Raw genomic sequence first — 27,024 nt, forward strand, 5'->3', positions numbered from 1 at the left:
TGTGTCATCTGCAAACTTCGAGATATTACATCTAGTTCCCTCATCTAGATTATTAATGTATATTGTGAATAGCTGGGGTCCTAGCACCGATCCCTGTGGTACCCCACCAGTCACTGCCTGCCACTCGGAAAAAGACCATTTATTCCAACTCTTTGCTTTCTGTCTGCCAACCAGTTCTCTATCCAAGTCAGTACCTTACCCCAATCCCATGTGCTTTAACTTTGCACGCTACTCTCTTAGATGGTGGGATATGGCATTTGAAGACAAATTCACTGACCTGGACCACTCGTGTGAGGTCATTAAAGTTCTTCCTGCACTGCGTCCAGGTCCTCGGGGCGAGACTGCTATCATTGACAGCTATGGCTATCTGCTCCCATTGCCATTTGCGATTTTGCCTGGCCTGCTGTGGAAACAGGACCTCTCTCCTCCTATCGCTCTCCTGTACCAAGGCCTTCAGTCCTGCATCTGGGAACCTTGGTGCATGCTCTCCTGTTGTGCCATCATTAGTTGTTGCTCCTGCGCACCCAGCCAGTTGAATGAGCTGCTGTAGGCAGAATGCACCTCCCCTTTATGAGGTGCAGACTGCCTTTAAGAAGTGCAGCCTAGTTTTCGGTGGTGCTAGCCTCGCACGAACTTGGGCCCCCTGCTGAGCATTCAGCCTCTCAGGAACACGTTCAGCAGTGGACTGAATGCCACAATCATGGTAATCAGCAGGCAGCATGACGTTCAGGTGCTGTCTGCTTTCCTTTGAACGGGCCCAGCATGATCGCGCATCGCGATCCTTGTGCCCGCTTTCGGGGTCAAACCAATTTCTAGGCTGAGATGTCACAACATGGATAGAATGTTGGTTCATGGACAGGAAACTTGTGTCTTGGTTTGGAGAAGGGTTTGAAGTGGTGTCCCCCATGAGTTGATGCTGGATCTGTTTTTACTCTCGGTGGGGGGCGGGGGGGGGAATCATTTTGACGTTGTGCGTTGGTGTAGAACGGGTGATAGTGAGTCTGCAGCCTGTTTTACATCTCTCTCTATATCAACTTCAATGGGTGAGATGTACAACAGGCTGCCGACTCACTATCACCCACTTTACCCTATTGCACAAAGTCAAAATGACCCCATGTGTACAGACAGATGATTTGGACTCTGGCAATGTCAACATTTGCCAGAGTTTAGCAAACGGTGAGGACTGTAGGAGACTTCAGGAGGCCGACAGATGGCTGATGAAGTGGAAGATAATATATGTTGGAAGGAATACACTGAATGTAAGGACAATGAAGGGTGCGGATGAACAGAAAACCTTAGGGTTCAAATCCATAATTCCCTTGAGTATGAGTACAGGTAGATAAAACCATAAAAAGGCCAGTAGAATTTTGTACATTTTAAATTTTAAACCATAAAATTGCCAAAAGTCAACACCTCTGACAGTGCAGCCCTCCCTCAGCACGGCACTGAAGTGTCAGCCTAGATTTTTGTGCTCAAGTCCATGGAGTGGGACTTGAACCCACAACTTTCTGACTCAGAAGCGAGAGTGCTACCCACTTTTTTTTTAATAAATATACTTTATTGAACATTAAGAACATTTACAACATCGTGATCATTTCATTGTATGATACAAATCAATTCCGCCGCTCTGCACAGCCATTCCGCCACCACATTTTAACATCAAAACCTGAAGTTTAATTTGTCTCCTGTAACATATATTAATCGATTGTACTTTAAAAATTGGTTGTAAAATACTGTCCTTAAATTCCTTTCTGAATAAAACATCCACAGAGCCTTATAATGATCTTTTAGCGTATATTTAAAATACTTTAGATTGATTCTCCTCCCCTTAAAAAACAGAGCATTCCTTCTTTGCACAATCACGAATCTAGCCAAACTGAACATTAAATTAATTGCCACTCCGCTAGACTCGGGCAGACTCTCCTGCAATCCCCATCTCAAAATTGAGTCCCACGGGATTCCCATTCTCGCTCTTCGGTCCCCACCCAGCAAAAAAGCTTCACACAACTGTCGAACATAGTACTTAAAGTCATTTAACTGCAGACATAACACCAGTAAATGGGACAGGGTCTCATCCCGTGTCCCACACATTGAGCAAGTTGCCCCCTCCACTCATCCAATCTTGCACAAGACCGTCATGGTAAAAATCCGGTTATGAGCCAATTTGAAATCCAGTTCAATCCATTCTGGGCATTTAAAATTCGGCTACACTCCCTTCCAAATCCTGTTGAAGTCCAGCTGTGGGTATATACTCTGCCAAAACTCCTGACCAGCAGGTGTCTTGAATCTCCATTCTCTGAATACCTCATAAAAATTTCGAGTATTACAGTTGTCAAATTGGACCAACTCTCCCCCTTTCTCCAGTACAAAGCTTGGAAAAGCAGGACACATTTTACTTCCTTTGGAGATTTCCACATTTATTTCTTCCATCCAATCCTGTGGCATTTCCCTCACAATCTTCTCATACATGATTCCTATTGCTTTTTCCTCCACCTCCTGATCCTCCTCCCACACCATGTCCCTCACTATCGCTTCCGGCAACCATAGAGTCATAGAGTCATAGAGTAATACAGCACGGATAGAGGCCCTTCGGCCCATCGTGTCCGCGCCAGCCATCAAGCCCTGTCTAATCTAATCCCATATTCCAGCATTTGGCCCGTAGCCTTGTATGCTATGGCATTTCAAGTGCACATCCAAATGCTTCTTAAATGTTGTGAGGGTTTCTGCCTCCACAACCCTTTCAGGCAGTGAGTTCCAGACTCCAACCACCCTCTGGGTGAAAAAGTTCTTTCTCAAATCCCCTCTAAACCTCCCGCCCTTTACCTTGAATCTATGCCCCCTAGTTATTCACCCCTCTACTAAGGGAAAAAGCTCCTCAGCATCCATCCTATCTATGCCCCTCATAATTTTGTACACCTCAATCAGCCTCCTCTGCTCCAAGGAAAACAAACCCAATCTGCCCAGTCTCTCTTCATAGCTGAAGCGCTCCAGCCCTGGTAACATCCTGGTGAACCTCCTCTGCACCCTCTCTAACGCGATCACATCCTTCCTGTAGTGTGGCGACCAGAACTGCACACAGTATTCCAGCTGTGGCCTAACCAGTGTTTTATACAGCTCCATCATAACCTCCTTGCTCTTATATTCAATGCCTCGGCTAATGAAGGCAAGTATCCCATATGCCTTTTTTACCACCTTATCCACCTGTTCCGCCGCCTTCAGGGATCTGTGTACTTGCACACCCAGATCCCTCTGACCCTCCGTCTTGCCTAGGGTCTTTCCATTCATTGTGTATTCCCTTGCCTTGTTAGTCCCCCCAAAGTGCATCACCTCGCACTTTTCCGGGTTAAATTCCATTTGCCACTGTTCCGCCCATCTGACCAACCCATCTATATCGTCCTGCAGACTGAGGCTACCCTCCTCGCTATTTACCACCCTACCAATTTTTGTATCATCCGTGAACTTACTGATCATACCCTTTACATTCATATCCAAGTCATTAATGTAGACCACAAACAGCAAGGGACCCAGCACCGATCCCTGTGGTACCCCACTGGCCACAGGCTTCCAGTCACAAAAACAACCTTCAACCATCACCCTCTGCCTTCTGCCACTAAGCCAGTTTTGTATCCAATGTGCCAAGGCACCCTGGATTCCATGGGCTCTTACCTTCTTGACCAGTCTCCTGTGCGGGACTTTATCGAAGGCCTTACTGAAATCCACGTATACCACATCCACTGCGTTACCCTCATCCACACACCTAGTCACCCCCTCAAAAAATTCAATCAAATTAGTCAGACATGATCTTCCCTTGACAAAGCCATGTTGACTATCCCTGATTAATCCTTGCCTCTCCAAGTGGAGACAAATTTTGTCCCTCAGGAATTTTTCCAATAATTTTCCTACCACTGATGTTAGGCTCACTAGCCTGTAGTTCCCCGGTTTTTCCCTACTTCCCTTCTTGAATAATGGTACTACATTAGCGGTTCTCCAGTCCTCTGGCACATCCCCTGTGGCCAGAGAGGTCCTGAATATATGTGTTAGAGCCCCCGCAATCTCCTCCTTTGCCTCACACAGCAGCCTGGGATACATTTCATCCGGGCCTGGGGATTTATCCATTTTTAGGCCAGCTAAAACCGCCAATACCTCCTCCCTCTCGATGTTAATATGTTCGAGCATATCACAGTCCCCCCGCCCTATTTCTAGGGATCACCTCGTATAATACATCTTTCACAGATATAATCCCAGCTTTTATAAAAGCTTGATTAAATAAAACCTCTCCTTCGATGTTGACCCACCTGTTCAAAAATAAGGGTTTTCTAAAAATTCCTCAGCCCCCTTGGGCATAAACTGCACACTTTTTAAAAATTGGGCCCAAGTCTCTACAACCCCCTTATAAAACCTAGGGAGAAGTTTAATCGATTTCAAAAACATATTATTGTATTCCATATACAATATCCCCTGCCCTCCTATCCCACTTTGTTTAAAAAAATGCTCAAAACAACTCTTCCAAAAACTTGTATTTGACTTCTGAAGAAATCTCTTCACCCATTTGATTCTAAAGGATTTCTTCTTCAAATCAATATCTGGGAAATTGAGTCCTCCCTGATTTCTCCGTCCAATGATGGTATTGTAAGCCACCAAGGCTGGTTTCCCTTCCCATAAAAACCTCACACAAGCCTCTCCGATGGACTTTTCCGCCCATTCAGGAATATCCTCCACCGTCAATAAGTACCATAGCTTAGATAGCAGGAGAGCAGACACCACTGTCGCTCTTCCTTGCACTTTCAACCACCTTCTTTCCCATCTTCCCAAAATCTTATTAATTTTCATAACCTTCGGTTCCCAATTTAATTGATCCACTTCATCCCTGTCTTTCTTGCACCCCATATGCACCCCCAGAACTTCCAAAACCTCCACCACCTTAAAGGGACATTCCCCCAACCATTTCCCCCTACCCCTCCCTGCAACCAGGCATTGGGACTTACTATAATTCACTCTGGCTCCTGAAGCTCTACAATATTCCTCCACTACATCCATAGCTTTCCTCACTGACTCCCCATTTCTCAATGTTAAGGTGGTGTCATCTGCATATTGGTGTATCACCGACACCAGCCCAGAACTGGGGACCACAATCCCAACTACACCTTGTTTCTTTCGCATCATGTAACCTAATGGTTCTGCTACCAATGTGTACAACAATGGGGACAGGGGACAACCCTGTCTCACTGATCTCTGTATCGGAAAATACTTGGATAAAAAAACGTTACATTTAACACAGCTAAATATGTTTGAATAAAAAATCCTTATCCACTGAATGAAATTTTCCTTGAAATCAAATGCTTCCAAAACCTTCAATAAAAACTCATGAGAGACCCTATCAAAGGCTTTCTCTTGATCTATCTTTAATACATAAGCCTCCCTCCCACTCTCTTCCATGAGCTCTATCGCATCTCGGATTGAGACCACAGAGTCTGCGATGTCCCGGCCTATGACTCCATAGGACTGAGAGGGCCAAACTATCTGTGGTAACACCTCCTTCAAACGATTTGCCATAACCCTCGCCAAGATCTTATAATCCACATTTAATAATGTGATGGGCCTCCAATTCTTCAGATCCCGTCTATCCCCTTTATTTTTATAAGCTTAAGCTTATGATACCTCTCCTCATAGATGGGGCCAGGCTTCCCTCAATTTTAATTTCCTGAAAAACTTCTAAGAGCAATGGACTTAAAATCTCAAAAAATCCTTTATAAAATTCTGCACTTAGTCCATCGGACCCTGGGCTTTTCCCCCCCTTCATTCCACTTATTGCTACTTTTATTTCCGCTAATCCTACTTCTTTGTCACAAATGCTTCTCTCATCCTCCTTTAAACCCTCTTCAATAAAAGCAGTAACCTTCTCCATCGCCAATTTGGAAATGTCTTCTTTTGTATATAACTCTTGGTAAAAGCTGCTAGCCGCCTCTAAAATCTCCCCACTTTCATGAATGATCTTCTCCCCAACCTTCAACTCTTCAATTAACGATAATCTCTGTCGCAGCTTCTCTTGCTCTAGAAAATATCTGGTGCATCCTTCGCCCTCCAATGCATCTCTAGCCTTTGCACGGAGAATGGCCCCCTTGCATTTTTCAGCTTGCAATAATTCCCACTTTTCCTTTAGTGCCCGGAACTTAGTCTCAGCTCCCTTATCCCCTCTGTCAACTGCTTTACAGACATCCGTAAACCTTTTGTTTATATTCTCTTCTCGACGTCAGTTAGCTGCCGCCCTCTTTTTCCCATAACGTACGAAGAAACTTTTACCTCATATTTGAAATTGTCCCACCAAACTCTTCTTTCTTTCAAGAACAAAGGTTCCTTCCGAGCATTCTTGATTATATTTATAATCCCTTCTTTATAAGCAATTTCTTTCAGGTATTGATTGTTTAAAATCCACACCCCTGAACCGATCTTAACTCTGCTGTTCCTAATTCTAAGAACCAAAGCCGAGTGATCACTAAAAAATACTTTTTTGTAATAAATCTCCATCACCTCAGAACTTAACCCTTCCCGCATTAACACAAAATCTATTTGGCTCTGTTTTAAAACATCACCCACCCAACCTGCTCTGGAGAACTCCCTTTTTATGGGGTTCTGGTCCCTCCATAAGTCTCTCAAATTTAAATTTGCCATCATTTTTACAATCATCCCTCTGGAGTTAGCATCCTTAAAGGTCATCTGGGCTGAAATGTCCATCCGAGATAAAAATACATTAAAATCCCCCACTATACAAGAATTTTCCACCTCTGCCGCTTCAGTGATTAACCCCCGAAAAAACTCACGACGCTTGCAATGGTCGTTCGGTGCATAGATATTAAAGAGATCGCAATTAAATCCCTCCATTTTTACCCTTAGCCGTAAAAATCTCCCCTCAGTGTCCTTGTCCACCAAGGCAACGTTCTCTTTTATGGACGGACTCACCAAAACAGCCAACCCTCTACGGTTATTGTTTGCACAACTTGCAAACACCTCTCCCTTCCAAACCTTCTGAACTCTTTCTAGGATATCCTCATCCCAAAAGGTTTCTTGCAGACACAAGTCCGCACCTTTAAAACCCTGCAACAACTGCTGCAATTTCTTCTCACCCCTCAGTCCGTTCACATTGATCGAGACCAATGTAATCATGGCTCCAAAGAAGGGAAGTATGCCTGATACTCTCCCCATCATTTAATCTCTGGCTCTTCCCTCCTCTCATGCTCCTTCTCAACTTTTCGGGCAGCTGTTGCTTTTTCCTGCAGCCTCCGACTCTTTTTCCCCTCCTGTTTAAACTTTCCCTGCTGTTTCAGCCTCTTCCTTGCATTAAGTTTGGGCCCAGGAGCTGCCCTTCCTCCCTCCTTCTGCCCCTCACTAACCTTTCCCTTTCCACATGATGCCACCCCACCCCCGACTTCCATGTCTCTGTCCCCCTCTAATTCCTCACACTCAAGCTCTTCTGCAACCCCCTGTGCCTGCTCCCCGTCAGATACATAATCCTGCTCCCCGTCAGATACTTCATCTCCCATAGAGAGTCTTCCTGCTATCGCAGTTTCTCCCACTGTGCCGGTCCCTTCGACCACATCTCCACCTCTGACCTTTGCACCCTGTTCCCTCTCTCCATGGGACAATGGCGGACCTAAATTGTTCCCTTCTGACGTCTCTATCTCGCCGATCCCATCCTGCTGTCCCTTTAAGGCTCCTGCCTCTTGCACCCTCTCCCCGTCCTGCCACCTCCCGCTCACCAAGATATCTGACTCCCCGCCTCTCCCCGGAGCACCTACATCCACCACACACCCCGCTCCCGCCTCCTCTCCCCCCACAGACACCAGACTCCCCAGGGGGAGCCGAACCGCACTAAGGCTCGAGTTTGCACTCGACCCTCGCTGCCCGCTGCTGTGTTTGTTCCCCTCCACAGCACTCGGCGTGTTTTCCACCATCTCCATCCCGTTCTCCGCTCTGCCATCCTCTGCCTCTTCCTGTGCTCCTTTCTCCTTCATTTTACCGGCTGTGTCCTCCGACTGCACCGCTCCTCCGGCCGTTCCACTCTCATCTCCCGCTCCTTCTCCCATCTCCTCATCACTCATATCGCTCCCTTCTGCCACACACTCACAGCGGGTGGGGCCTTTGTGATGCACCCCACAGCTCTCCGCCTTGCAGCTCCGAGCGATGTGTCCCGACTCACCGCAATTGTAACAATATAGGTCTGGACAGTTTCTTATGAGATGGTCATGTCCAAGACAATAATAGCACACCTTTACTTGGTTATCATGCAGCACACGAAAGTACTGCACTCCTTCCAGTGTCTCGAACTTCATACTGTATGGCAATGACCTCACCCCCTCTGGGAACCGCACCTTTACATACCGGGTTCCGTCTGCTACCCGTGTTCCCGGATAGTACCTCCTCTTTATTGCAGGACAGATTTTAATGTCCCACGACTCCAACTTTTTGCTTAGCACTTCATCCTCAATGTAAACTGACAAGTTTAAAAATGAAACCACCACCTCCTCTGAATATAGCAGAGTCACCTCCAAGAATTTCTCACCAACTTTCAGACTGAGTAACAGTCTTTCCACCTCCTCATGGCCACTGACCGTCACCTCGAATCCCACATTCGGTTTTGGTCAGCAGGCAAAGCAGCTTCCCTCACCACAATCCTCATGAACCACCTGGATTATATCCCAAGCTCGAATCTTCTTATCCTCGCACTGAACCACCACCGTGTTTTCTTTACCAAACCTCCTGAGGTCCCGGCCCAAATCTTTGGGCCTTTTTTTTTCCTTTCCCACCACAGTTTCTTCCCTAATTAAATTCCTCTCGGGAATATTGTCCTCTGAGGGGCCCAGCACTCCGGACCCCTCAGCAGCCATCTGGCTGTTTTTGTGGGCCAAAAAGGCCCTAAAACCTGAAAACCAAACCCCAAAACCCACCACCAACTTTTTACAAAACTCCCTCCAACACCCAGCTGCAATCAGGCAACCAGTAACACCTGGCTCACTCCTAGCCCCTCCCACCTAGAGAGTGCCACCCACTGAGCCACAGCTGACGCTGTCTAGCTTGGAGGTAACAGAGGCATAAATGAGGGATTCAGCAGCAGATGGGCTGAGGCAGGGGCGGAGACGGGCAATGTTATGGAGTTACAATTAGCCGGACCTTGTGATGGAGAAGATATGGGGTCAGCGGCTCAGCTCAGGGTCCAATAGGACACTGAGGTTACGAACAGTCTGGTTCAGCCTAAGACGGTGGGCGGGGAGGGGGTGGAATCGGTGGTGAGGGAACAACACCCTTTAACCCGAACACTTTCTTTCCTGTCCATCAACCGATTTTCTATCCACGTTGCTACATTTGCTCTCATAACATATGCCTGAATTTTCCAACAAGCCTCAAGGGAGACCTTATTGAATGTCTTCAGAAAATTCCTATTCACTATACCTGCTGCATTCACTTCATCAAATCAGGCAACTCTTCAAACAAAACTCTCTTAAATTTAGTCAAACACAACTTCCCTTTAACAAACCCATGCTGCGCGTCATTGATTAACCCGTGTATTTCTAAATTCTCACTGATTTGATCTTGAATTCTGGATTGTAAAAGTCTGCCCACAACTGACGATACACTAATTGGTCTGTGGTTACTCAGCTTCCCCTTCTCTCTTTCCTGAGTAAAAGTGTTGCATCGGCAACTCTCCGATCCTTCAACTTGCATATATCAGGTGGAGAGGTTTAGGGAGGGAATTCCAGAGCTTAGGGCCTCAGCAGCTGAAAGCACGGCCACCAATGGTGGAGCGATTAAAATCGGGGAGGCCAGAGGCCAGAATTAGAGGAGCACAGAGATCTCGGGGGGGTTGTGGGGCTGGAGGAGATTACAGAGATAGGGAGGAGGCGAGGCCATGGAGGGATTAGAAAACAAGGATGAGAATTTTGAAATTGAGTCATTTCCGGACCGGGAGCCAATGGAGGTCAGTGAGCACAGGGGTGATGGGTGAATGAGACTTGGTGCGAGTTAAGATATGGGGGTGGAAGCTGAGAGGCCAGCAGGAGAGCTTTGGAATAGTCAAGTCTAGAGGTAACAAAGGTATGGATGAGCAGATGAGCTGAGGCAGGGGTGGAGTCGGGCGATGTTATGGAGGTGGAAGCTGGCAGTTTTGCTGATAGAGTGGATGTGTGGTCGGAAGCTCATCTCGGTCACACACGACACCAGGGTTGCGAAAGGTCTGGCTCAGCTTCAGACAGTTGCCAGGGATGGGATCGGTGTTCAGGGAATGGAGTTTGTAGCGGGGATCGAGGACAATGGCTTCAGTCTTCCCAATATCCAGTTGGAGGAAATTTCTGCTCATCCAATATTGGATGTCGGACAAGCAGTCTGACAATTTAGAGACAGTGGAGGGGTCAAGAGAGTTGGTGGTGAGATAGATCTGAGTGTTGTCAGCATACATGTGGAACCTGTGGTTATGCTTTCGGAAGATATCGTCAAGGGGAGAGTGACAGAGAGAGAGAGAGAGAGATAGGGAGACAGAGAGAGAGACAGACAGAGAGAGAAAAATAAAACAAAAAAGGTGACTCAACCATGGTTAACAAAGGAAATTAGGGATAGCATAAGATCCAAGGAGAGGACATATAAATTGGCCAGAAAAAGCAATAAACCTGAGGATTGGGAGCAGTTTAGGATTCAACAAAAGAGGACAAAGGGATTAATTAAGAGGGGGAAAATAGATTATGAGAGTAAGCTTGCAGGGAACATAAAAACTGACTGCAAAAGCTTTTATAGATATGTGAAGAGAAAAAGATTGGTGAAGTCAAGCATAGGTCCCTTGCAGTCAGAAACAGGGGAATTTATAATGGGGAACAAAGAAATGGCTGACCAATTAAATACATACTTTGGTTCTGCCTTCACAAAGGAGGACACAAATAACCTCCCAAAGATGTCGGGGAACATAGGGTCTAATGAAAGGGAGGAACTGATAGAAATCAGTATTTGTAGAGAAATGGTGTTAGAGAAATTGACGGGATTGAAGGCCGATAAATCCCCAGGGTCTGATAATTTACATCCTAGGGTACTTAAGGAAGTGGCCCTAGAAATAGTAGATGCATTGTTGGTCATCTTCCAAAATTCGATAGACTCTGGAACAGTACCCATGGATTGGCGGGTAGCTAATCTTACCCCACTGTTCAAAAAAGGTGGTAGAGAGAAAACGGGGAATTACAGACTGGTAAGCCTGACATCGGTAGTGGGGAAAATGCTAGAGTCCATTATAAAAGATGTAATAGCAGAGCACTTGGAAAACAGTGACAGGATCGGACAAAGTCAACATGGATTTACAAAAGGTAAATCGTGCTTGACTAATCAACTGGAATTTTTTGAGGATGTAACTGATAAAGTAGCTAAGGGAGAACCAGTGGATATGGTGTATTTGGACTTTCAAAAGGCTTTCGATAAGGTCCCGCATAAGAGATTAGCGTGTAAAGTTAAGGCACATGGGATTGGGGGCAAGGTATTGACTTGGATAGAGAACTGGTTGGCAGACAGAAAGCAAAGAGTTGGAATAAACGGCTGTTTTTCTGAGTGGCAGGCAGTGACTAGTGGGGTACCGCAGGGATCGGACCTTGAACCCCAGCTATTCACAATATATATTAATGATCTGGATGAGGGAACTAGATGTAATATTGCCAAGTTTGCAGACGACACAAAGCTGGGTGGGCGTGCGTGCTGTGAGGAGGATGCCGAATAACTCCAGTATGATTTGGACAGGTTGGGTGATTGGGCAGAAGCATGGCAAATGCAATATAACATGGATAAATGTGAGGTTATCCACTTTGGTGTCAAAAACAAGAAGGCAGATTATTATCTGAATGGCAATAGATTGGGAGAAGGGGAAGTGCAACGAGACCTGGGCGTCCTTGTGCACCAGTCGCTGAAGGTAAGCATGCAGGTGCAGCAGGCGGTTAAGAAGGCAAATGGTATGTTGGCCTTCGTAGCGAGAGGGTTTGAGTACAGGAACAAGGACGTCTTGCTGCAGTTGTACAGGGCCTTGGTGAGACCACATCTTGAGTATTGTGTGCAGTTTTGGTCGCCTTATCTGAGGAAGGATGTTCTTGCCATGGAAGGAGTGCAGCGAAAATTCACCAGGCTGATACCTGGGATGGCAGGAATGACGTATGAGGAGAGATTGGGTCGATTGGGCTTGTACTCTTAACACCAAGAAAACAAAGGAAATAATCGTGGACTTCAGGAAGTCCAAAGGCGGAAGTCACACCCCCATCCACATCAATGGGGCGGAGGTGGAAAGGGTGGCCAGCTTTAAGTTCCTCGGAGTCCACATCACGGAAGACCTCTCCTGGTCCCTCAACACCTCCTCTCTGGTGAAGAAGGCCCAGCAGCGCCTATATTTCTTGAGGAGGCTGAAGGGATGTAATCTGTCACCCCCGATCCTCTCTAACTTCTACCGCTGCACTATAGAGAGCATCCTGACAAACTGTATCACGGTATGGTACGGCAGCTGTAGCTCCCATGACCGGAAAGCCCTGCAGCGGGTAGTCAAAACTGCCCAACGCATTACCGGCACCCGGCTACCGACCATAGAACATATATATCAGAAACGCTGCCTACGGAGGGCACGGTCCATCATCAAAGACCCTACCCACCCCAGCCACAGTCTGTTCGCCCTCCTACCATCTGGAAGACGCTACAGATGCATTTGCACCCGTACGACCAGATTTAGGAACAGCTTCTTTCCCAGGGCTGTCATCCTACTGAACTCCACAAATAAACACTAAAGCCTGCACATCTGCCGATGCACTTTATTATGGTCATATTTATGCTAATATATATGTACAAATGTATGTTGAAATGTTTAAGTGTCCTAATCCAAATTGTACACTCTCGGGAGCCGCAAGCCTACATTTCGTTGTACTGCACTTGTGCACTAACAATGACAATAAAAGTTGATTTGATTTGATTTGATTTTGACTCGCTGGAGTTTAGAAGAATGAGAGGGGATCTCATTGAAACTTATAAAATTCTAACAGGACTAGACAGACTAGATGCAGGAAGGATGTTCCCGATGGTCGGGGAGTCCAGAACCAGGGGTCACAGGCTAAGGATAAGGGGTAAGCCATTTAGGACTGAGATGAGGAGGAATTTCTTCACCCAGAGAGTGGTGAACCTGTGGAATTCTCTACCACAGAAGGCAGTAGAGGCCAATTCATTAAATATGTTCAAGAAGGAGTTGGATATATTTCTTAAGGCTAAAGAGATCAAGGGATATGGGGAGAAAGCAGGGACAGGGTACTGAATTTGGATGATCAACCATGATCGCATTGAATGGCGGAGCAGGCTAGAGGGGCCGAATGGCCTACTCCTGCTCCTATCTTCTATGTTTCTATGAGGGAGGGAGAGAGAGAGAGAGACAGAAAGAGAGACAGAATCAGTGAGAGACAGAGAGAGACAGAGACAGAGAGAGAGACAGACAGAGCGACAGAATCAGTGAGTGACAGAGAGAGACAGAGACAGAGAGAGAGAGACAGACAGAGAGTGACAGAGAGAGAGACAGAGAGCAATAGAGAGAGAGACAGAGACAGAGAGAGAGAGACAGACAGAGAGTGACAGAGAGAGAGACAGAGAGCAATAGAGAGAGAGACAGAGACAGAGGGATGAATTTTAACTGGCAGGAACACCTGGGTTTGGGAACGAGTGGGGTTAAAAATGCTGACTTTGACAGCGCCTCGGGAAGCCGGCTCCAACCCGCCAACTTCCACATTTAACGGCAGCGCGTGAGGCTGTGTGCGAGCAGCCCCCTCGGGAGAGGCGGGTCATCAATTTCAATATGTTAATCGCTCATTAACAGCGATATTAACACGGCTTTTGCAATTTAACTCTGGGTCCACGGGTTTCCCGGGCTTCCTGGAACTCACCAGTGAAAACAAGGCGAGAGCACAGCAGCAACTGAGGACGCTGAAGACACGACAGGGAAATATACCAATAAATACTGACACCTCACAGCTGCTTTCTTGCCTGATTGTGTGAAAGGCTTTGTTCACAGTGCTTGTGTTGAGAGGTGACTTTCACAACTTTGGAGGTTTGTACATCTGATCACCACTTTGGAGCTGTGATCTATCAGATCAGCACGGGTGCCGCTTATGCTGTGTTACTTTGCAGCTCAGATGAGGACCAAGATGATCAACGGCACCACCATCAGCAGGAGCAGTACCAGCCTGCTGCTCACAGACCTGCCGTTCCACAGGAGAGAGGCGGTGAGCAGAGAGGTGCAGCTCACAGGAGGGGGTATCCACAACACAGGGTCCACAGGCTGAGGATCAGCTCCCTGGACATGTTGGAACACCAGAGTCTCAGGAGGCTCAGGGTCTCATGTCAGGTGGTGGCAGACATTTGCAGCCTGCTGGAAGAAGACCGGTTGCCAAGTGGACCTGATGGCCACGCTTTATCAGTGGCTGCCAAAGTCATCGCCACCCTCAACTTCTTTGCCTCTGGATCCTTCCAGGAATCTGCTGGCAATATATCCCGGATCCCCCAGTCGGCGGCCCACAAATGCATAAGACAGGCGACTGATGGCTTGTTTGCCAGGGCCGCCAATTATGTCAGCTTTTCCTGTGATGATGCCAGTCAGACTTTGTGGCTCTAGCTGGTTTCTCATAGGTGCAGGGCGTCATCGTCTGCACACATGTGGCCATCAAGGCACCCCAGATCACCCAGGAATATTCATCAACCGCAAGGGCTTCCACTCCATCAATGTGCAGCTGGTGTGCAACCACGAAAAGATGTTGATGTGAGTATGTGCAAGATTCCCAGGCAGTCCCATGATGCTCTGTGGCAGTCCACCCCCCTGAACGCTCTGCACCTCGAACCAGACATACCGGCTGGCTGCTTGGAGACATGGGGTACCCACTTAAAGCGTGGCTGATGACAACCATGAGGAACCCAACCAATGAGGCTCAAGAGTGCTCCAATGAAAGCCAGGTGTGTATTTGAGCAAGCCATCGGCATGCTGAAGATGCGCTTCAGGTGCCTGCACGGAACTCGAGGCGTCCTTCAATACGCACCAGCCTGGTTCTCCAGAATGGTTGAGGTGCGCAGTAAGGTTTGGACCTGCAGGAGGGACAAGGCACAGAGCTCTGAGTCTCTTCAGATGTTGAGGAGGAGACGGCAGGATGTGATACGGCCAAGGCACCAGCAGAGGTGCACGTTGCTGCTCAGGATGCCCAGGATGCCCCCATCTTTGCAAGTTTCATTGAGGTTCCACCAGTCCACCCATCTGACAACCGCTTGCAAATGCCATTTGCCACCCCCCACCCTACCCCCCAGCCCTTCCCCCAACACAATGCAGTCCTGCAAACAACCAGGCATCCCTTTCACAGCCCCCCATTGCTTGGCATCAATTCCTGTCTTACCATTCATCACAAGTGAAAAGGCCACTTGCCAGCCAGCAACCAAAAATGGGCAACATGGGAAAGTGGTGGCAACAGTGATATTTATGTGGCTTCAAAGTTAAACTGAAACTTACCGATCCAACATTGTGTAACACGCCCATGTGTATAGCCTTGTGCAACTACAAATCTTTACTCTTCCTCTTCCGAGCGCTTCTACATGGTGCAACCCCTGTGGCTTCAGCAGAGGTAGAGGCAGCTGCTCAGATCCCTGCTCTGACTGCTCAGATGCTCTTGGCCAACATCCTCTGGGTTCTGGAGCCTGTGAGGGCTCTGTCAAAGACTGCTCCACCTACACCAGTGCAGGGGCAGACTTGGCCATGGGGACACAAGGCAGCATTTGGGGTTCTGACTGAGGAGGGCAACGAGTGAGAAGTGGAAGCACTTTGAGCCGAGTCCCCACTACCATGTCCCCTTTCACCATTATCCCTCTCATGGCCCAACCACACTTCCCTGCTAGCAATGAGCTGGAGAACACTTTTCTGCAGATCAGTGAGGCGATGAATGGCCAAGGTTAGGGTTTCATAAATCCTATTTAAGGTGGCAATCATAGTGTGCAAACCATCGGTGAAGGCCCGCATGCACTTGTGTGATGGCCACGTTTGATGCTCCATGAAGGTGGCCACTCTATCCAGGAAAGACAGACAGACATTTCTATAGCGCCTTTCACGGCCACCAGATGTCTCAAAGCGCTTCACAGTCAATGAAGTACTTTTGAAGTGGAGTCACTGGACAAAGGCCTGCGACATCATCCCACTCATGCTTGAGACGGACTCCTCCAGTCTCTCCCCAATGGTGCACAGTGTGGCTGGAAAGCCTGCCAGTACATCGCACATTCTTGCTGCTACTCCAGAATTCTCCTCTTTGTCAAAGGCCTCTGAGGTTCAGCATCTGCATCCAGCTGAGCAGAGCTTGGAGTGTCCTGCTGCCTCCGACACAGGCTCTCCACTGCTGTCCCTGTCTCCACCATCTGCTCCTGCTCACTTGTGATGTGTCAGTCATCAGGTGTAAATCCAACTATCTGACCCATCGAAGTGCGAGTCTCTGAGCTGGTGCACAGCCTGCATGAGTCCTGTGATGGTGCTCCCTCAGAGCGACTCCTCTGAGGAGTCATTGTCATCCTCCTGGCCCACCTCCTGTGGGACGCTTGAAGGCCCTGTGGGAGATTAAAGACATGAATTAGAACTGGCAAGGTAAGAATGATCATATTTCACTCGTGACTGACATCAAGCCAACATGAGTGAGTGTTTTATGCCATGTTGTATGTCACCAGGTAGCTGGGAGGCCCCCATCTCCCAATCTCCGATGGCCCAGCACGCCGAGACTCCACTGATGTCCAGCGCCTCCTCCTCTGCAGCTGTCAGTTGTGAAATGGCTGGAGGGCCACCTTCGGTTCTCTGCCTCTCCCTCGTGTTCTGTACTCTCTTCTCCTGCAAGGAGGGAAAGGAGAAACGTATGAGTGAGATGAATAGCATGTGTTGAACGAATGGATGGGCAGCGTTTGTTGGGGGTGACTAGGAGGAAGAGGTATAATGATGAGTGTGAGTGTCACTGGTGGATGTACAGATTGGGATGTGAGGAAGTTCATAGACAGAGAGAGATGGTGCACCTGCAAGGCAGGTTGGTGTGAGGAGTGATGTGCAGGAGTAGGCTTGGGAAGGCAGAGTGAGGGGGTTGGGGTAATACACACATCAGGATGGAGTGGAATGTACCAGTGTACTCACCTTTCCTGCCCCTGCTTAGTTCATTAAACCACTTTCGGCATTGAATACAGGAGCATAGCACCACACTCCTGCTGCTGATCTCATGGGCAACCTCCAGCCACACCTTCTTGGTTTCACGGGCAGGCATCTTCCTCCCGTCAGTAGGAAACAGTATCTCCCTGCCGGCCCTTACAACCCTCAGCATCACATCCAGAGAGGCGTCACTAAAGCGAGGTGCAGCCTTTGAGCATGCGCACTCCATTCTGTCAATTTGTTTTGTTCTGATCCCAACTCCAGAATCCATCAATCTTCATGTTTGGAGCCTTCCTTTAAATACTGGAGTTGAAATCAATACATGCAGGTCGTCATCACGTCCGCTCAACCTGGAAATAACATGGTAATACTGTGGGTGCGTTAAAAAGCCACTGACAGACGCGCTCCACTTACTTCCGGGTTTTCCGCGCGATACCGGACATAAGAACATAAGAACATAAGAAATAGGAGCAGGAGTAGGCCAATCGGCCCCTCGAGCCTGCGCCGCCATTCAATAAGATCATGGCTGATCTGATCCTAACCGCCAATCCACTATCACAGAACCATCTCCTGAATCTAACAGAATTAGACACACGAAATAGGAGCAGGATCAGGCTACACGGCCCCTGGGCCCGCTCCGCTACCCACAGGGCCATGACCGATCCGAACCTAGACTCATGTCCAAATTCCTGCCCGCTCCCCGTAACCCTTAATTCCCTTTACTTCTAGGAAACTGTCTATTTCTGTTTTAAATTTATGTAATGATGTAGCTTCTACAGCTTTTTGGGGCAGCATATTCCATGGACCTACCACCCTCTGAGTGAAGTAGTTCCTCCTCATCTCAGTTTTGAAAGAGCAGCCCCTTATTCTAAGACTATGCCCCCTAGTTCTAGTTTCACCCATCATCGGGAACATCTTCCCCGCATCCACCCGATCCAACCCCTTCACAATCTTATATGTTTCAATAAGATCGCCTCTCATTCTTCTGAACTCCAATGAGTAGAGTCCCAATCTACTCAACCTCTCCTCATATGTCCATCCCCTCATCCCCGGGATTAACCGAGTGAACCTTCTTTGTACTGATTCGAGAGCAAGTATGTCCTTTCTTAAGTATGGACACCAAAACTGTATGCAGTATTCCAGGTGCGGTCTCACCAATACCTTGTACAACTGAAGCAATACCTCCCTATTTTTATATTCTATCCCCCTAGCAATGAAAGCCAACATTCCATTGGCCTTCTTAATCACTTGCTGCACCTGCATACTAACTTTTTGAGTTTCGTGCACCAGGACCCTCAGATCCCTTTGTACTTCAGTACTTTCCAGTTTCTTGCCATTAAGATAATAACTTGCTCTACGATTTTTCCTGCCAAAGTGCATAACCTCACACTTTCCAGTATTGTATTCCATCTGCCAAATCTCTGCCCACCTACTTAGCCTGTCTATGTCCCCTTGCAGGTTTTTTATGTCCTCCTCACTCACTACTTTCCCTCCCATCTTAGTATCATCTGCAAACTTTGATATGTTACACTCGGTCCCCTCCTCCAAATCGTTAATATAGATTGTAAAGAGTTGGGGACCCAGCACTGACCCCTGCGGAACACCACTAGTTACTGATTGCCAGTCTGAGAATGAACCATTTATCCCAACTCTCTGCCTTCTGTTAGATAGCCAATCCTCCACCCACGCCAGAATATTACCCCCAAACCCGTGATTTTTTATCTTAAGCAATAATCTTTTGTGTGGCACCTTGTCAAATGCCTTTTGGAACCCCCCCGCACCCCCCCCAACCCCAGTGCATTGGCAAGTTAGTATCCAGACCAGAGAGAGACAGAGATAGAGTGAGAGAGACAGAGAGAGAGAGAGAAGGATTGAGAGAGAGAGACAGAGAGAGAGTGAGAGAGAGAGAGTGAGAGAGATAGAGTGAGAGAGACAGAGACAGAGAGTGAGAGAGATAGAGTGAGAGAGACAGTGAGAGAGACAGAGAAAGAGTCAGAGAGACAGAGATAGAGTGAGAGAGAGAGAGAGAAGGATTGAGAGAGAGAGACAGAGAGTGAGAGAGACAGAGAGAGAGAGAAGGATTGAGAGAGAGAGACAGAGAGAGAGACAGAGACAGAAAGAGGAAAGAGGTTGTGTCTGAGCATTATAAAGTAAGAATACTGTTAGCATTAAGGAATCCTAGCTTATTGTCCTTTTACAATATATTTTTTTCGCTATTTTAGGAAGCCGTTAAAGACCTACATCCAATCCACGATACACCAGTGTTTAATTACCCTGGATTGCTCTCTGTGTCGGCCCGTGTTGTGCGAGACTGGATTGTACTATTTCTTGGGACAGAAGATGGACTATTAATTAAGGTCAGAACCAATGTTTGTGAATAAACACTTTCTACAAAATGAAATATAACCCGACTGAAAATGACTGTATGTAGCTTTCTATTAATGGAGCCATGCACTTTCATTTATAAAATGTGTGAATTTAATTTATCGCAGTCCTGATCAGGATAGTGTTTTGTTTTTTTAAAAGCAAATGTATACTTTTCATTTGTAATAATTAGGGGATCTCGGGCTGCATATGAGCCGAAAGGCACAGTGGAGCAGCCTGCTGGGATAGTCCTGTCAGTGCAGCAGTCTGCTGGGATTGTCCTGTCAGTGCAGCAGTCTGCTGGGACAGTCCTGTCAGTGGAGCAGTCTGCTGGGACAGTCCTGTCAGTGCAGCAGTCTGCTGGGATTGTCCTGTCATTGCAGCAGTCTGCTGGGACAGTCCTGTCAGTGCAGCAGTCTGCTGGGACAGTCCTGTCAGTGGAGCAGTCTGCTGGGACAGTCCTGTCCATGGAACAGGAATGCTACTTTAGTTGAATTGATGGCCCGGATTTTCCGTGGCCAATGACCGAATATGGTCCTTCGCATCCCCGGGAAATGGACATCCGCTGGCGGGGCGTTGGGCTATTTGCCCAATTCTTGCCCAGCGAATGCCCATGAAACTGTTATGCCAGGTTAAAGCAGGCGTAGGGTGTAGGGCATAGGGCCTTCTTTAACCAGCGTAAAGATGAAAATAAATATTAAAATAAAATTTTTTCAATCATTTTAACATTCAAAAACCTATAATATCAGTTAGTGTTATTCTTGGCCGATTAAAAAATGTTTAAATTTACTTTTCAAAAAATAAAATTTTTGCTTTATATGTTTAATGATATTGCACTTCAATTAATTTTAAACGTGTAAATTCTATTATATCAAGCTGTGTAGTTGTGTTTTTTGGGTGCTTCCTATTAATCTTATGGGGAGTCTGTACGTAAATGGAATCTCCCCAAACATAATGGCAATCCCCCTTTCTCATTGGTTGGGCCGGACACGGTGGCATAGTGGTTAGCACTGTTGCCTCACAGCACCAGGGACCCGGGTTCGAATCCGGCCTCGGGCGACTGTCTGTGTGGAGTTTGCACATTCTCCCCGTGTTTGCGTGGGTTTCCTCCGGGTGCTCCGGTTTCCTCCCACAGTCCAAAGATGTGCGGGTTAGGTTGATTGGCTATGATAAATTGACCCTTAGTGTTAGGGGGATTAAATATGTGGGGTTACGGGGATAGGGTGGGCTATGTGTTGGTGTAGGGGTTACGGGGATTGGGTGGGATATGTGTCGGTGCAGGCTCGATGGGCCGAAATGGCCTCTATCTGCACTGTGGGGTTTCTGTGGGTTTCTGTGACCACGTGATCCCGAGGCGCTTGTGAACCGCCTGGAGGCCCCGGGAGACGTGTGCCTCTACACAGGCCAACGCCTGCACCCTGGGAGACGTGAACCTCTACACAGGCCTACGCCTGCACCCTGGGAGACGTGAACCTCTACACAGGCCTACGCCTGCACCCTGGGAGACGTGAACCTCTACACAGGCCTGCTCCCCGGGAGACGTGAACCTCTACACAGGCCTACGCCTACTCCCCGGGAGACGTGAACCTCTACACAGGCCTACGCCTACTCCCCGGGAGACGTGAACCTCTACACAGGCCTACGCCTACTCCCCGGGAGACGTGAACCTCTACACAGGCCTACGCCTACTCCCCGGGAGACGTGAACCTCTACACAGGCCTGCTCCCCGGGAGACGTGAACCTCTACACTGGCCTACGCCTACTCCCCGGGAGACGTGAACCTCTACACAGGCCTACGCCTGCACCCTGGGAGACGTGAACCTCTACACAGGCCTACGCCTACTCCCCGGGAGACGTGAACCTCTACACAGGCCTACGCCTGCACCCTGGGAGACGTGAACCTCTACACAGGCCTACGCCTACTCCCCGGGAGACGTGAACCTCTACACAGGCCTACGCCTACTCCCCGGGAGACGTGAACCTCTACACAGGCCTACGCCTGCGCCCCGGGAGACGTGAACCTCTACACTGGCCTACGCCTACTCCCCGGGAGACGTGAACCTCTACACAGGCCTACGCCTACTCCCCGGGAGACGTGAACCTCTACACTGGCCTACGCCTACTCCCCGGGAGACGTGAACCTCTACACAGGCCTACGCCTGCACCCTGGGAGACGTGAACCTCTACACGGGCCTACGCCTACTCCCCGGGAGACGTGAACCTCTACACAGGCCTACGCCTACTCCCCGGGAGACGTGAACCTCTACACTGGCCTACGCCTACTCCCCGGGAGACGTGAACCTCTACACAGGCCTACGCCTGCACCCTGGGAGACGTGAACCTCTACACAGGCCTACGCCTACTCCCCGGGAGACGTGAACCTCTACACTGGCCTACGCCTACTCCCCGGGAGACGTGAACCTCTACACAGGCCTACGCCTGCACCCTGGGAGACGTGAACCTCTACACAGGCCTACGCCTACTCCCCGGGAGACGTGAACCTCTACACAGGCCTACGCCTACTCCCCGGGAGACGTGAGCCTCTACACAGGCCTACGCCTACTCCCCGGGAGACGTGAACCTCTACACAGGCCTACGCCTACTCCCCGGGAGACGTGAACCTCTACACTGGCCTACGCCTACTCCCCGGGAGACGTGAACCTCTACACAGGCCTACGCCTACTCCCCGGGAGACGTGAACCTCTACACAGGCCTGCTCCCCGGGAGACGTGAACCTCTACACAGGCCTACGCCTACTCCCCGGGAGACGTGAACCTCTACACTGGCCTACGCCTACTCCCCGGGAGACGTGAACCTCTACACAGGCCTACGCCTACTCCCCGGGAGACGTGAACCTCTACACTGGCCTACGCCTACTCCCCGGGAGACGTGAACCTCTACACAGGCCTACGCCTGCACCCTGGGAGACGTGAACCTCTACACAGGCCTACGCCTGCACCCTGGGAGACGTGAACCTCTACACAGGCCTGCTCCCCGGGAGACGTGAGCCTCTACACAGGCCTACGCCTGCAGGCCCCAGGAGACGTGAACCTCTACACAGGCCTATGCCTGCACTCCAGGAGATGTGGGCCTCTACATATGCCTGTGCCCCAGGAGCGCGAGTCTCCGTCGATCCAGGACCATCGGGTAAGTTGGTAGATTTATTGCGGTTCAGAGGCATCTGCCTGCGGGAAGTTTCCGACTGCTAATTCAGGCCCATTGTGTTTTGTTGGATAATATTGGTGAATCTGCCACCAGTCAGGCCAAAGAAGTTGAAAGGAGGGAGGATTCTTCGACCCAGCATTTCTCACAGGGAACGGCCCTTGTGGAGCTCATCTCAGGCAATCACAGGCACATGGCCCGTTACATTCTGACAATAATTTTAACACATGGAAAATCACGGGCTGTGGGCTTGTGATCCAACATCACAGGATGACCCGAACAGTGACAGTGCTCAGCACTGAGCTCATAATCCAGGCTGACACTCCAGTGCAGTGCTGAGGGAGTGCTGCACTGCCGGAGGTGCTGGATTGCGGATGAGATGTTAAACCGAAGTCCCGTCTGCTCTCTCAGGTGGGCGTAAAAGATCCCTTGACACTATTTCAAAGAGCAGGGGAGTTATTCCCGGTATCCCAGACAATATTTATCCCTCAATCAACATCACTAAAACAGATTATCTGGTCATCATCACGTTGCTGCTTGTGGGATCTTGCTGTGCACAAATTGGCTGCCATATTTATCACAGAAGCTACACTTCAAAAACTACAACTCCTTGGCTGTGAAACACTTCATGATGTGAAAAGCACCATCTCAATACGTCCTCCCTCTCTCTCTCTCCGCCTTCTCCCTCTCTCTCCGTCCTCTCCCTCTCTCCGCCTTCTTCCCTCTCTCTCCGATCCTCTCCCTCTCTCTCCGCTCTCTCTCTCTCTCTCCGCCCTTCTCCCTCTCTCTCCGTCCTCTCCCTCTCTCCGCTCTCTCTCTCTCCGCCCTCTCTCTCTCTCCGCCTTCTCCCTCTCTCTCCGCCCTCTCTCTCTCTCCGTCCTCTCCCTCTCCGCTCTCTCTCTCTCTCCGCCCTCTCTCTCTCTCCGCCCTCTCCCTCTCTCTCCGTCCTCTCCCTCTCTCCGCTCTCTCTCTCTCCGCCCTCTCTCTCTCTCCGTCCCTCCCTCCTCTCCGCTCTCTCTCTCTCCGTCCTCTCTCCCTCTCTCCGCCCTCTCTCTCTCCTCTCCGCCTTCTCCCCTCTCTCTCCGTCCTCTCCTCCTCTCGCTCTCTCTCTCTCCGCCTCTCTCTCTCTCTCCGCCCTCTCTCCTCTCCGTCCTCTCCTCTCGCTCTCTCTCTCTCTCTCCCCTCTCTCTCTCCGTCCCTCTCTCCTCTCTCTCTCTCTCCGCCCTCTCCCTCTCTCTCCGTCCTCTCCCTCTCTCCGCTCTCTCTCTCTCTCTCTCCGCCCTCTCTCCTCTCTCCGCTCCTCTCCTCTCTCGTCTCTCTCTCTCTCGCCCTCTCCTCTCTCTCCGCCCTCTCCCTCTCTCTCTCTCCTCCTCTCTCCCCTCTCCCTCTCTCTCCATCCTCTCCCTCTCTCTCTCCCCTCTCATCTCTCTCCTCTCCTCTCCGCCCTCTCTCTCTCTCTCTCTCTCCGCCCTCTCCCTCTCTCTCTCCTCCTCCCCTCTCTCATCTCTCCTCTCTCCTCCTCTCCTCTCTCATCTCTCTCTCTCCGCCTCTCCCTCTCTCTCCGTCTCTCCCTCTCTCCGCTCTCCTCTCTCTCCTCTCTCCCCCCTCGCTCTCTCTCTCTCTCTCTCCGCCCTCTCTCTCTCTCCGTCCTCTCCCTCTCTCTCCGTCCTCTCCCTCTCCCGCTCTCTCTCTCTCTCCGCCCTCTCTCTCTCTCCGTCCTCTCCCTCTCTCCGCTCTCTCTCTCTCTCTCCGCCCTCCTCTCTCTCATCCTCTCCCTCTCTCTCCGTCCTCTCCTCTCTCTCCGTCCTCTCCTCTCCGCTCTCTCTCTCTCTCCGCCCTCTCTCTCTCTCCGCCCTCTCCCTCTCTCTCTCTCCTCCCTCCTCGCCGCCTCTCCCTCTCTCTCCGTCCTCTCCCTCTCTCTCTCTCTCTCTCTCTCTGCCTCTCGCTCTCCGCCCTCTCTCTCTTTCCACCCTCTCTCTCTCTCCGCCCTCGCTCTCTCTCTCTCCACCCTCTCTCTCCGCCCTCTCCCTCTCTCTCCTCCCTCTCTCTCCGCCCTCTCCCTCTCCGCCCTCTCCCTCTCTCTCCGCCCTCTCCCTCTCCGCCCTCTCCCTCCCTCTCCGCCCTCTCCCTCTCTCCGCCCTCTCCCTCTCTCTCTGTCCTCTCCCTCTCTCCACCCTCTCTCTCTCTCTCTCTCCCCACCCTCTCTCTCCGCCCTCTCCCTCTCTCTCCGTCCTCTCTCCGCCCGCGCTCTCTCTCTCTCTACCCTCTCTCTCTCTCTCCACCCTCTCTCTCGCCCCTCTCTCTCTCTCTCTCTCCGCCCTCTCTCTCTCTGCCCTCTCTCTCTCTCTCTCTCCACCCTCTCTCTCTCTCTCTCTCCGCCCTCTCTCTCTCCTCTCTCTCCGCCCTCTCTCCTCTCTCTCTCTCTGCCCTCTCTCTCTCTCTCTCTCCACCCTCTCTCTCTCTCTCTCTCCGCCTCTCTCTCTCACTCTCTGCCCTCACTCTCTCTCTCCGCCCTCTCTCTCTCTCTCTCTCACGCCCTCTCTCTCTCTCTCCGCCCTCTCTCTTCTCTCTCCGCTCTCTCTCTCTCCTCTCTCCGCCCTCTCTCTCTCTCTCTCCGCCCTCTCTCTCTCCGCCAACTCTCTCTCTCTCCCCGCCCTCGCTCTCTCTCCGCTTTCTACCTCTCCACCCTCTCTCTCCGCTTTCTACCTCTCCGCCCCTCTCTCTCTCTCCGCCCTCTCTCTCTCTCTCTCCACCCTCGCTCTCTCTCTCCGCCCTCTCTCTCTCTCTCTTTCCGCCTCTCTCTCTCTCTCCGCCCTCTCTCTCTCTCTCTCTACTCTCTCTCTCCGCCAACTCTCTCTCTCTCCCGCCCTCTCTCTCCGCTTCTACCTCTCCACCCTCTCCGCTTTCTACCTCTCCGCCCTCTCTTGCTCTCTCTGTCCCCGCCCTCTCTCTCTCTCCCGCTTTCTACTCTCCGCCCTCTCTCTCTCTCTCTCCGCCCTCTCTCTCTCTCTCCGCCCTCTCTCTCTCTCTCTCTCCGCCCTCCCTCTCTCTCGCTCCGCCCCTCACTCTCTCTCTCGCCTCTCTCTCTCTCTCTCTCTCTCCGCACTCTCTCTCTCTCCCCGCCCTCTCTCTCTCCGCTTTCTACCTCTCCGCCCTCTCTCTCTCTCCGCTCTCTCTTTCTCCATCCTCTCTCTCTCTCCGTCCTCTCTCTCCACTCTCTCTCTCCAACCTCTCTCTCTCTTCCTCTTCTCTCTCTCTCTCCACTCTCGCTCTCTCCGCTCTCTCTCTCTCTCTCTCCCTCCTCTCTCTCTCCATCTCTCTCTCTCTCCAACCTCTCCTCTCTCTCTCTCCGCTCTCGCTTTCTCCGCTCTCGCTCTCTCTCTCCGTCCTCTCTCTCCGCTCTCTTGCTCCCCGTCCTCCCTCTCTCTCTCCACTCTCTCTCTCTCTCTCCACTCTCTCTCTCCAACCTCTCTCTCTCTTCTCTCTCTCTCTCTCTCCTCTCTCTCTCTCTCACTCTCTCTCCTCTCTCTCCATCCTCTCTCTCTCTCCATCCTCTCTCTCTCCACTCTCTCTCTCCAACCTCTCTCTCTCTTCTCTCTCCTCTCTCTCTCTCTCTCCGCCCTCTCTCTCTCTCTCTCTCCGCTCTCTCTCTCCCTCTCTCTCTCCTCACCCTCTATCTCTCGCCTCTCCCTCTCTCTCTTTCCGCTCTCTCTCTCTCTCTCTCTCTCTGTCTCTGCCCCTCTCTCTCTCTCAATTCAATTCAATTCAATTCAATTCAAATCACTTTATTGGCATTGATAAGGTACATCTTATGTTGCCAAAGCATCAAAATACATTTATGGTTGAACACATAAACGCAGATCTATTCATACAGTGTATAAAAACAGATATATCCCTGAGTATATAAATATACATTCGTATAATTTATATATACTCTTTTCTTAGGTTTACTGGTTGTCTTGTCCCTCTGTTTATGGCAAGCTGTAACATAGTGTGCCGCTAGTGTTACACAGTTTATCTCTTCCCCTAGTAGGTATGGGAGTTTTTGGTCATCATTCAAATTTCTGAATTCAGGGCATATTTGTGAGAATTTTTGGTAGAAATTCTCCCAGATGCCCTGATATTTCCACAAGCTGTGAGGAAGTGCATCTCTGTCTCTTTCTCTCTCTGTGTCCGCCCTCTCTCTCTCTCTCTGTCCTCTCTCTCGCCACCCTCTCTCCATCTTTGCCCTGTCCCTCTCTCTCTTTGCCCTCTCTCTCTCTCTCCGCCCTCTCTCTCTCTCCACCCTCTCTCTCTCCGCCCTCTCTCTC

At 49.9% G+C, this 27,024-nt stretch overlaps 1 protein-coding gene across 2 annotated transcripts in view; it reads left to right on the forward strand.

Annotated features, from left to right (window-relative positions):
* The window catches only part of LOC147105468 (plexin-D1-like), a 149,129-nt gene that overhangs the window by 42,258 nt on the left and 79,847 nt on the right, over nucleotides 1-27,024 (forward strand). For both annotated transcript variants that reach the window (XM_086009838.1, XM_086009839.1), the window contains exon 2: nucleotides 19,411-19,545. In XM_086009838.1, coding sequence (XP_085865964.1) covers nucleotides 19,411-19,545 — 135 coding nt within the window. The remainder of the gene's footprint in view (nucleotides 1-19,410; nucleotides 19,546-27,024) is intronic.

This window comes from Somniosus microcephalus, chromosome 17, assembly GCF_052327205.1.
Source record: "Somniosus microcephalus isolate GS21.2 chromosome 17, FLI_Smic_1.0, whole genome shotgun sequence".
Taxonomy (NCBI): Eukaryota; Metazoa; Chordata; class Chondrichthyes; order Squaliformes; family Somniosidae; genus Somniosus; species Somniosus microcephalus.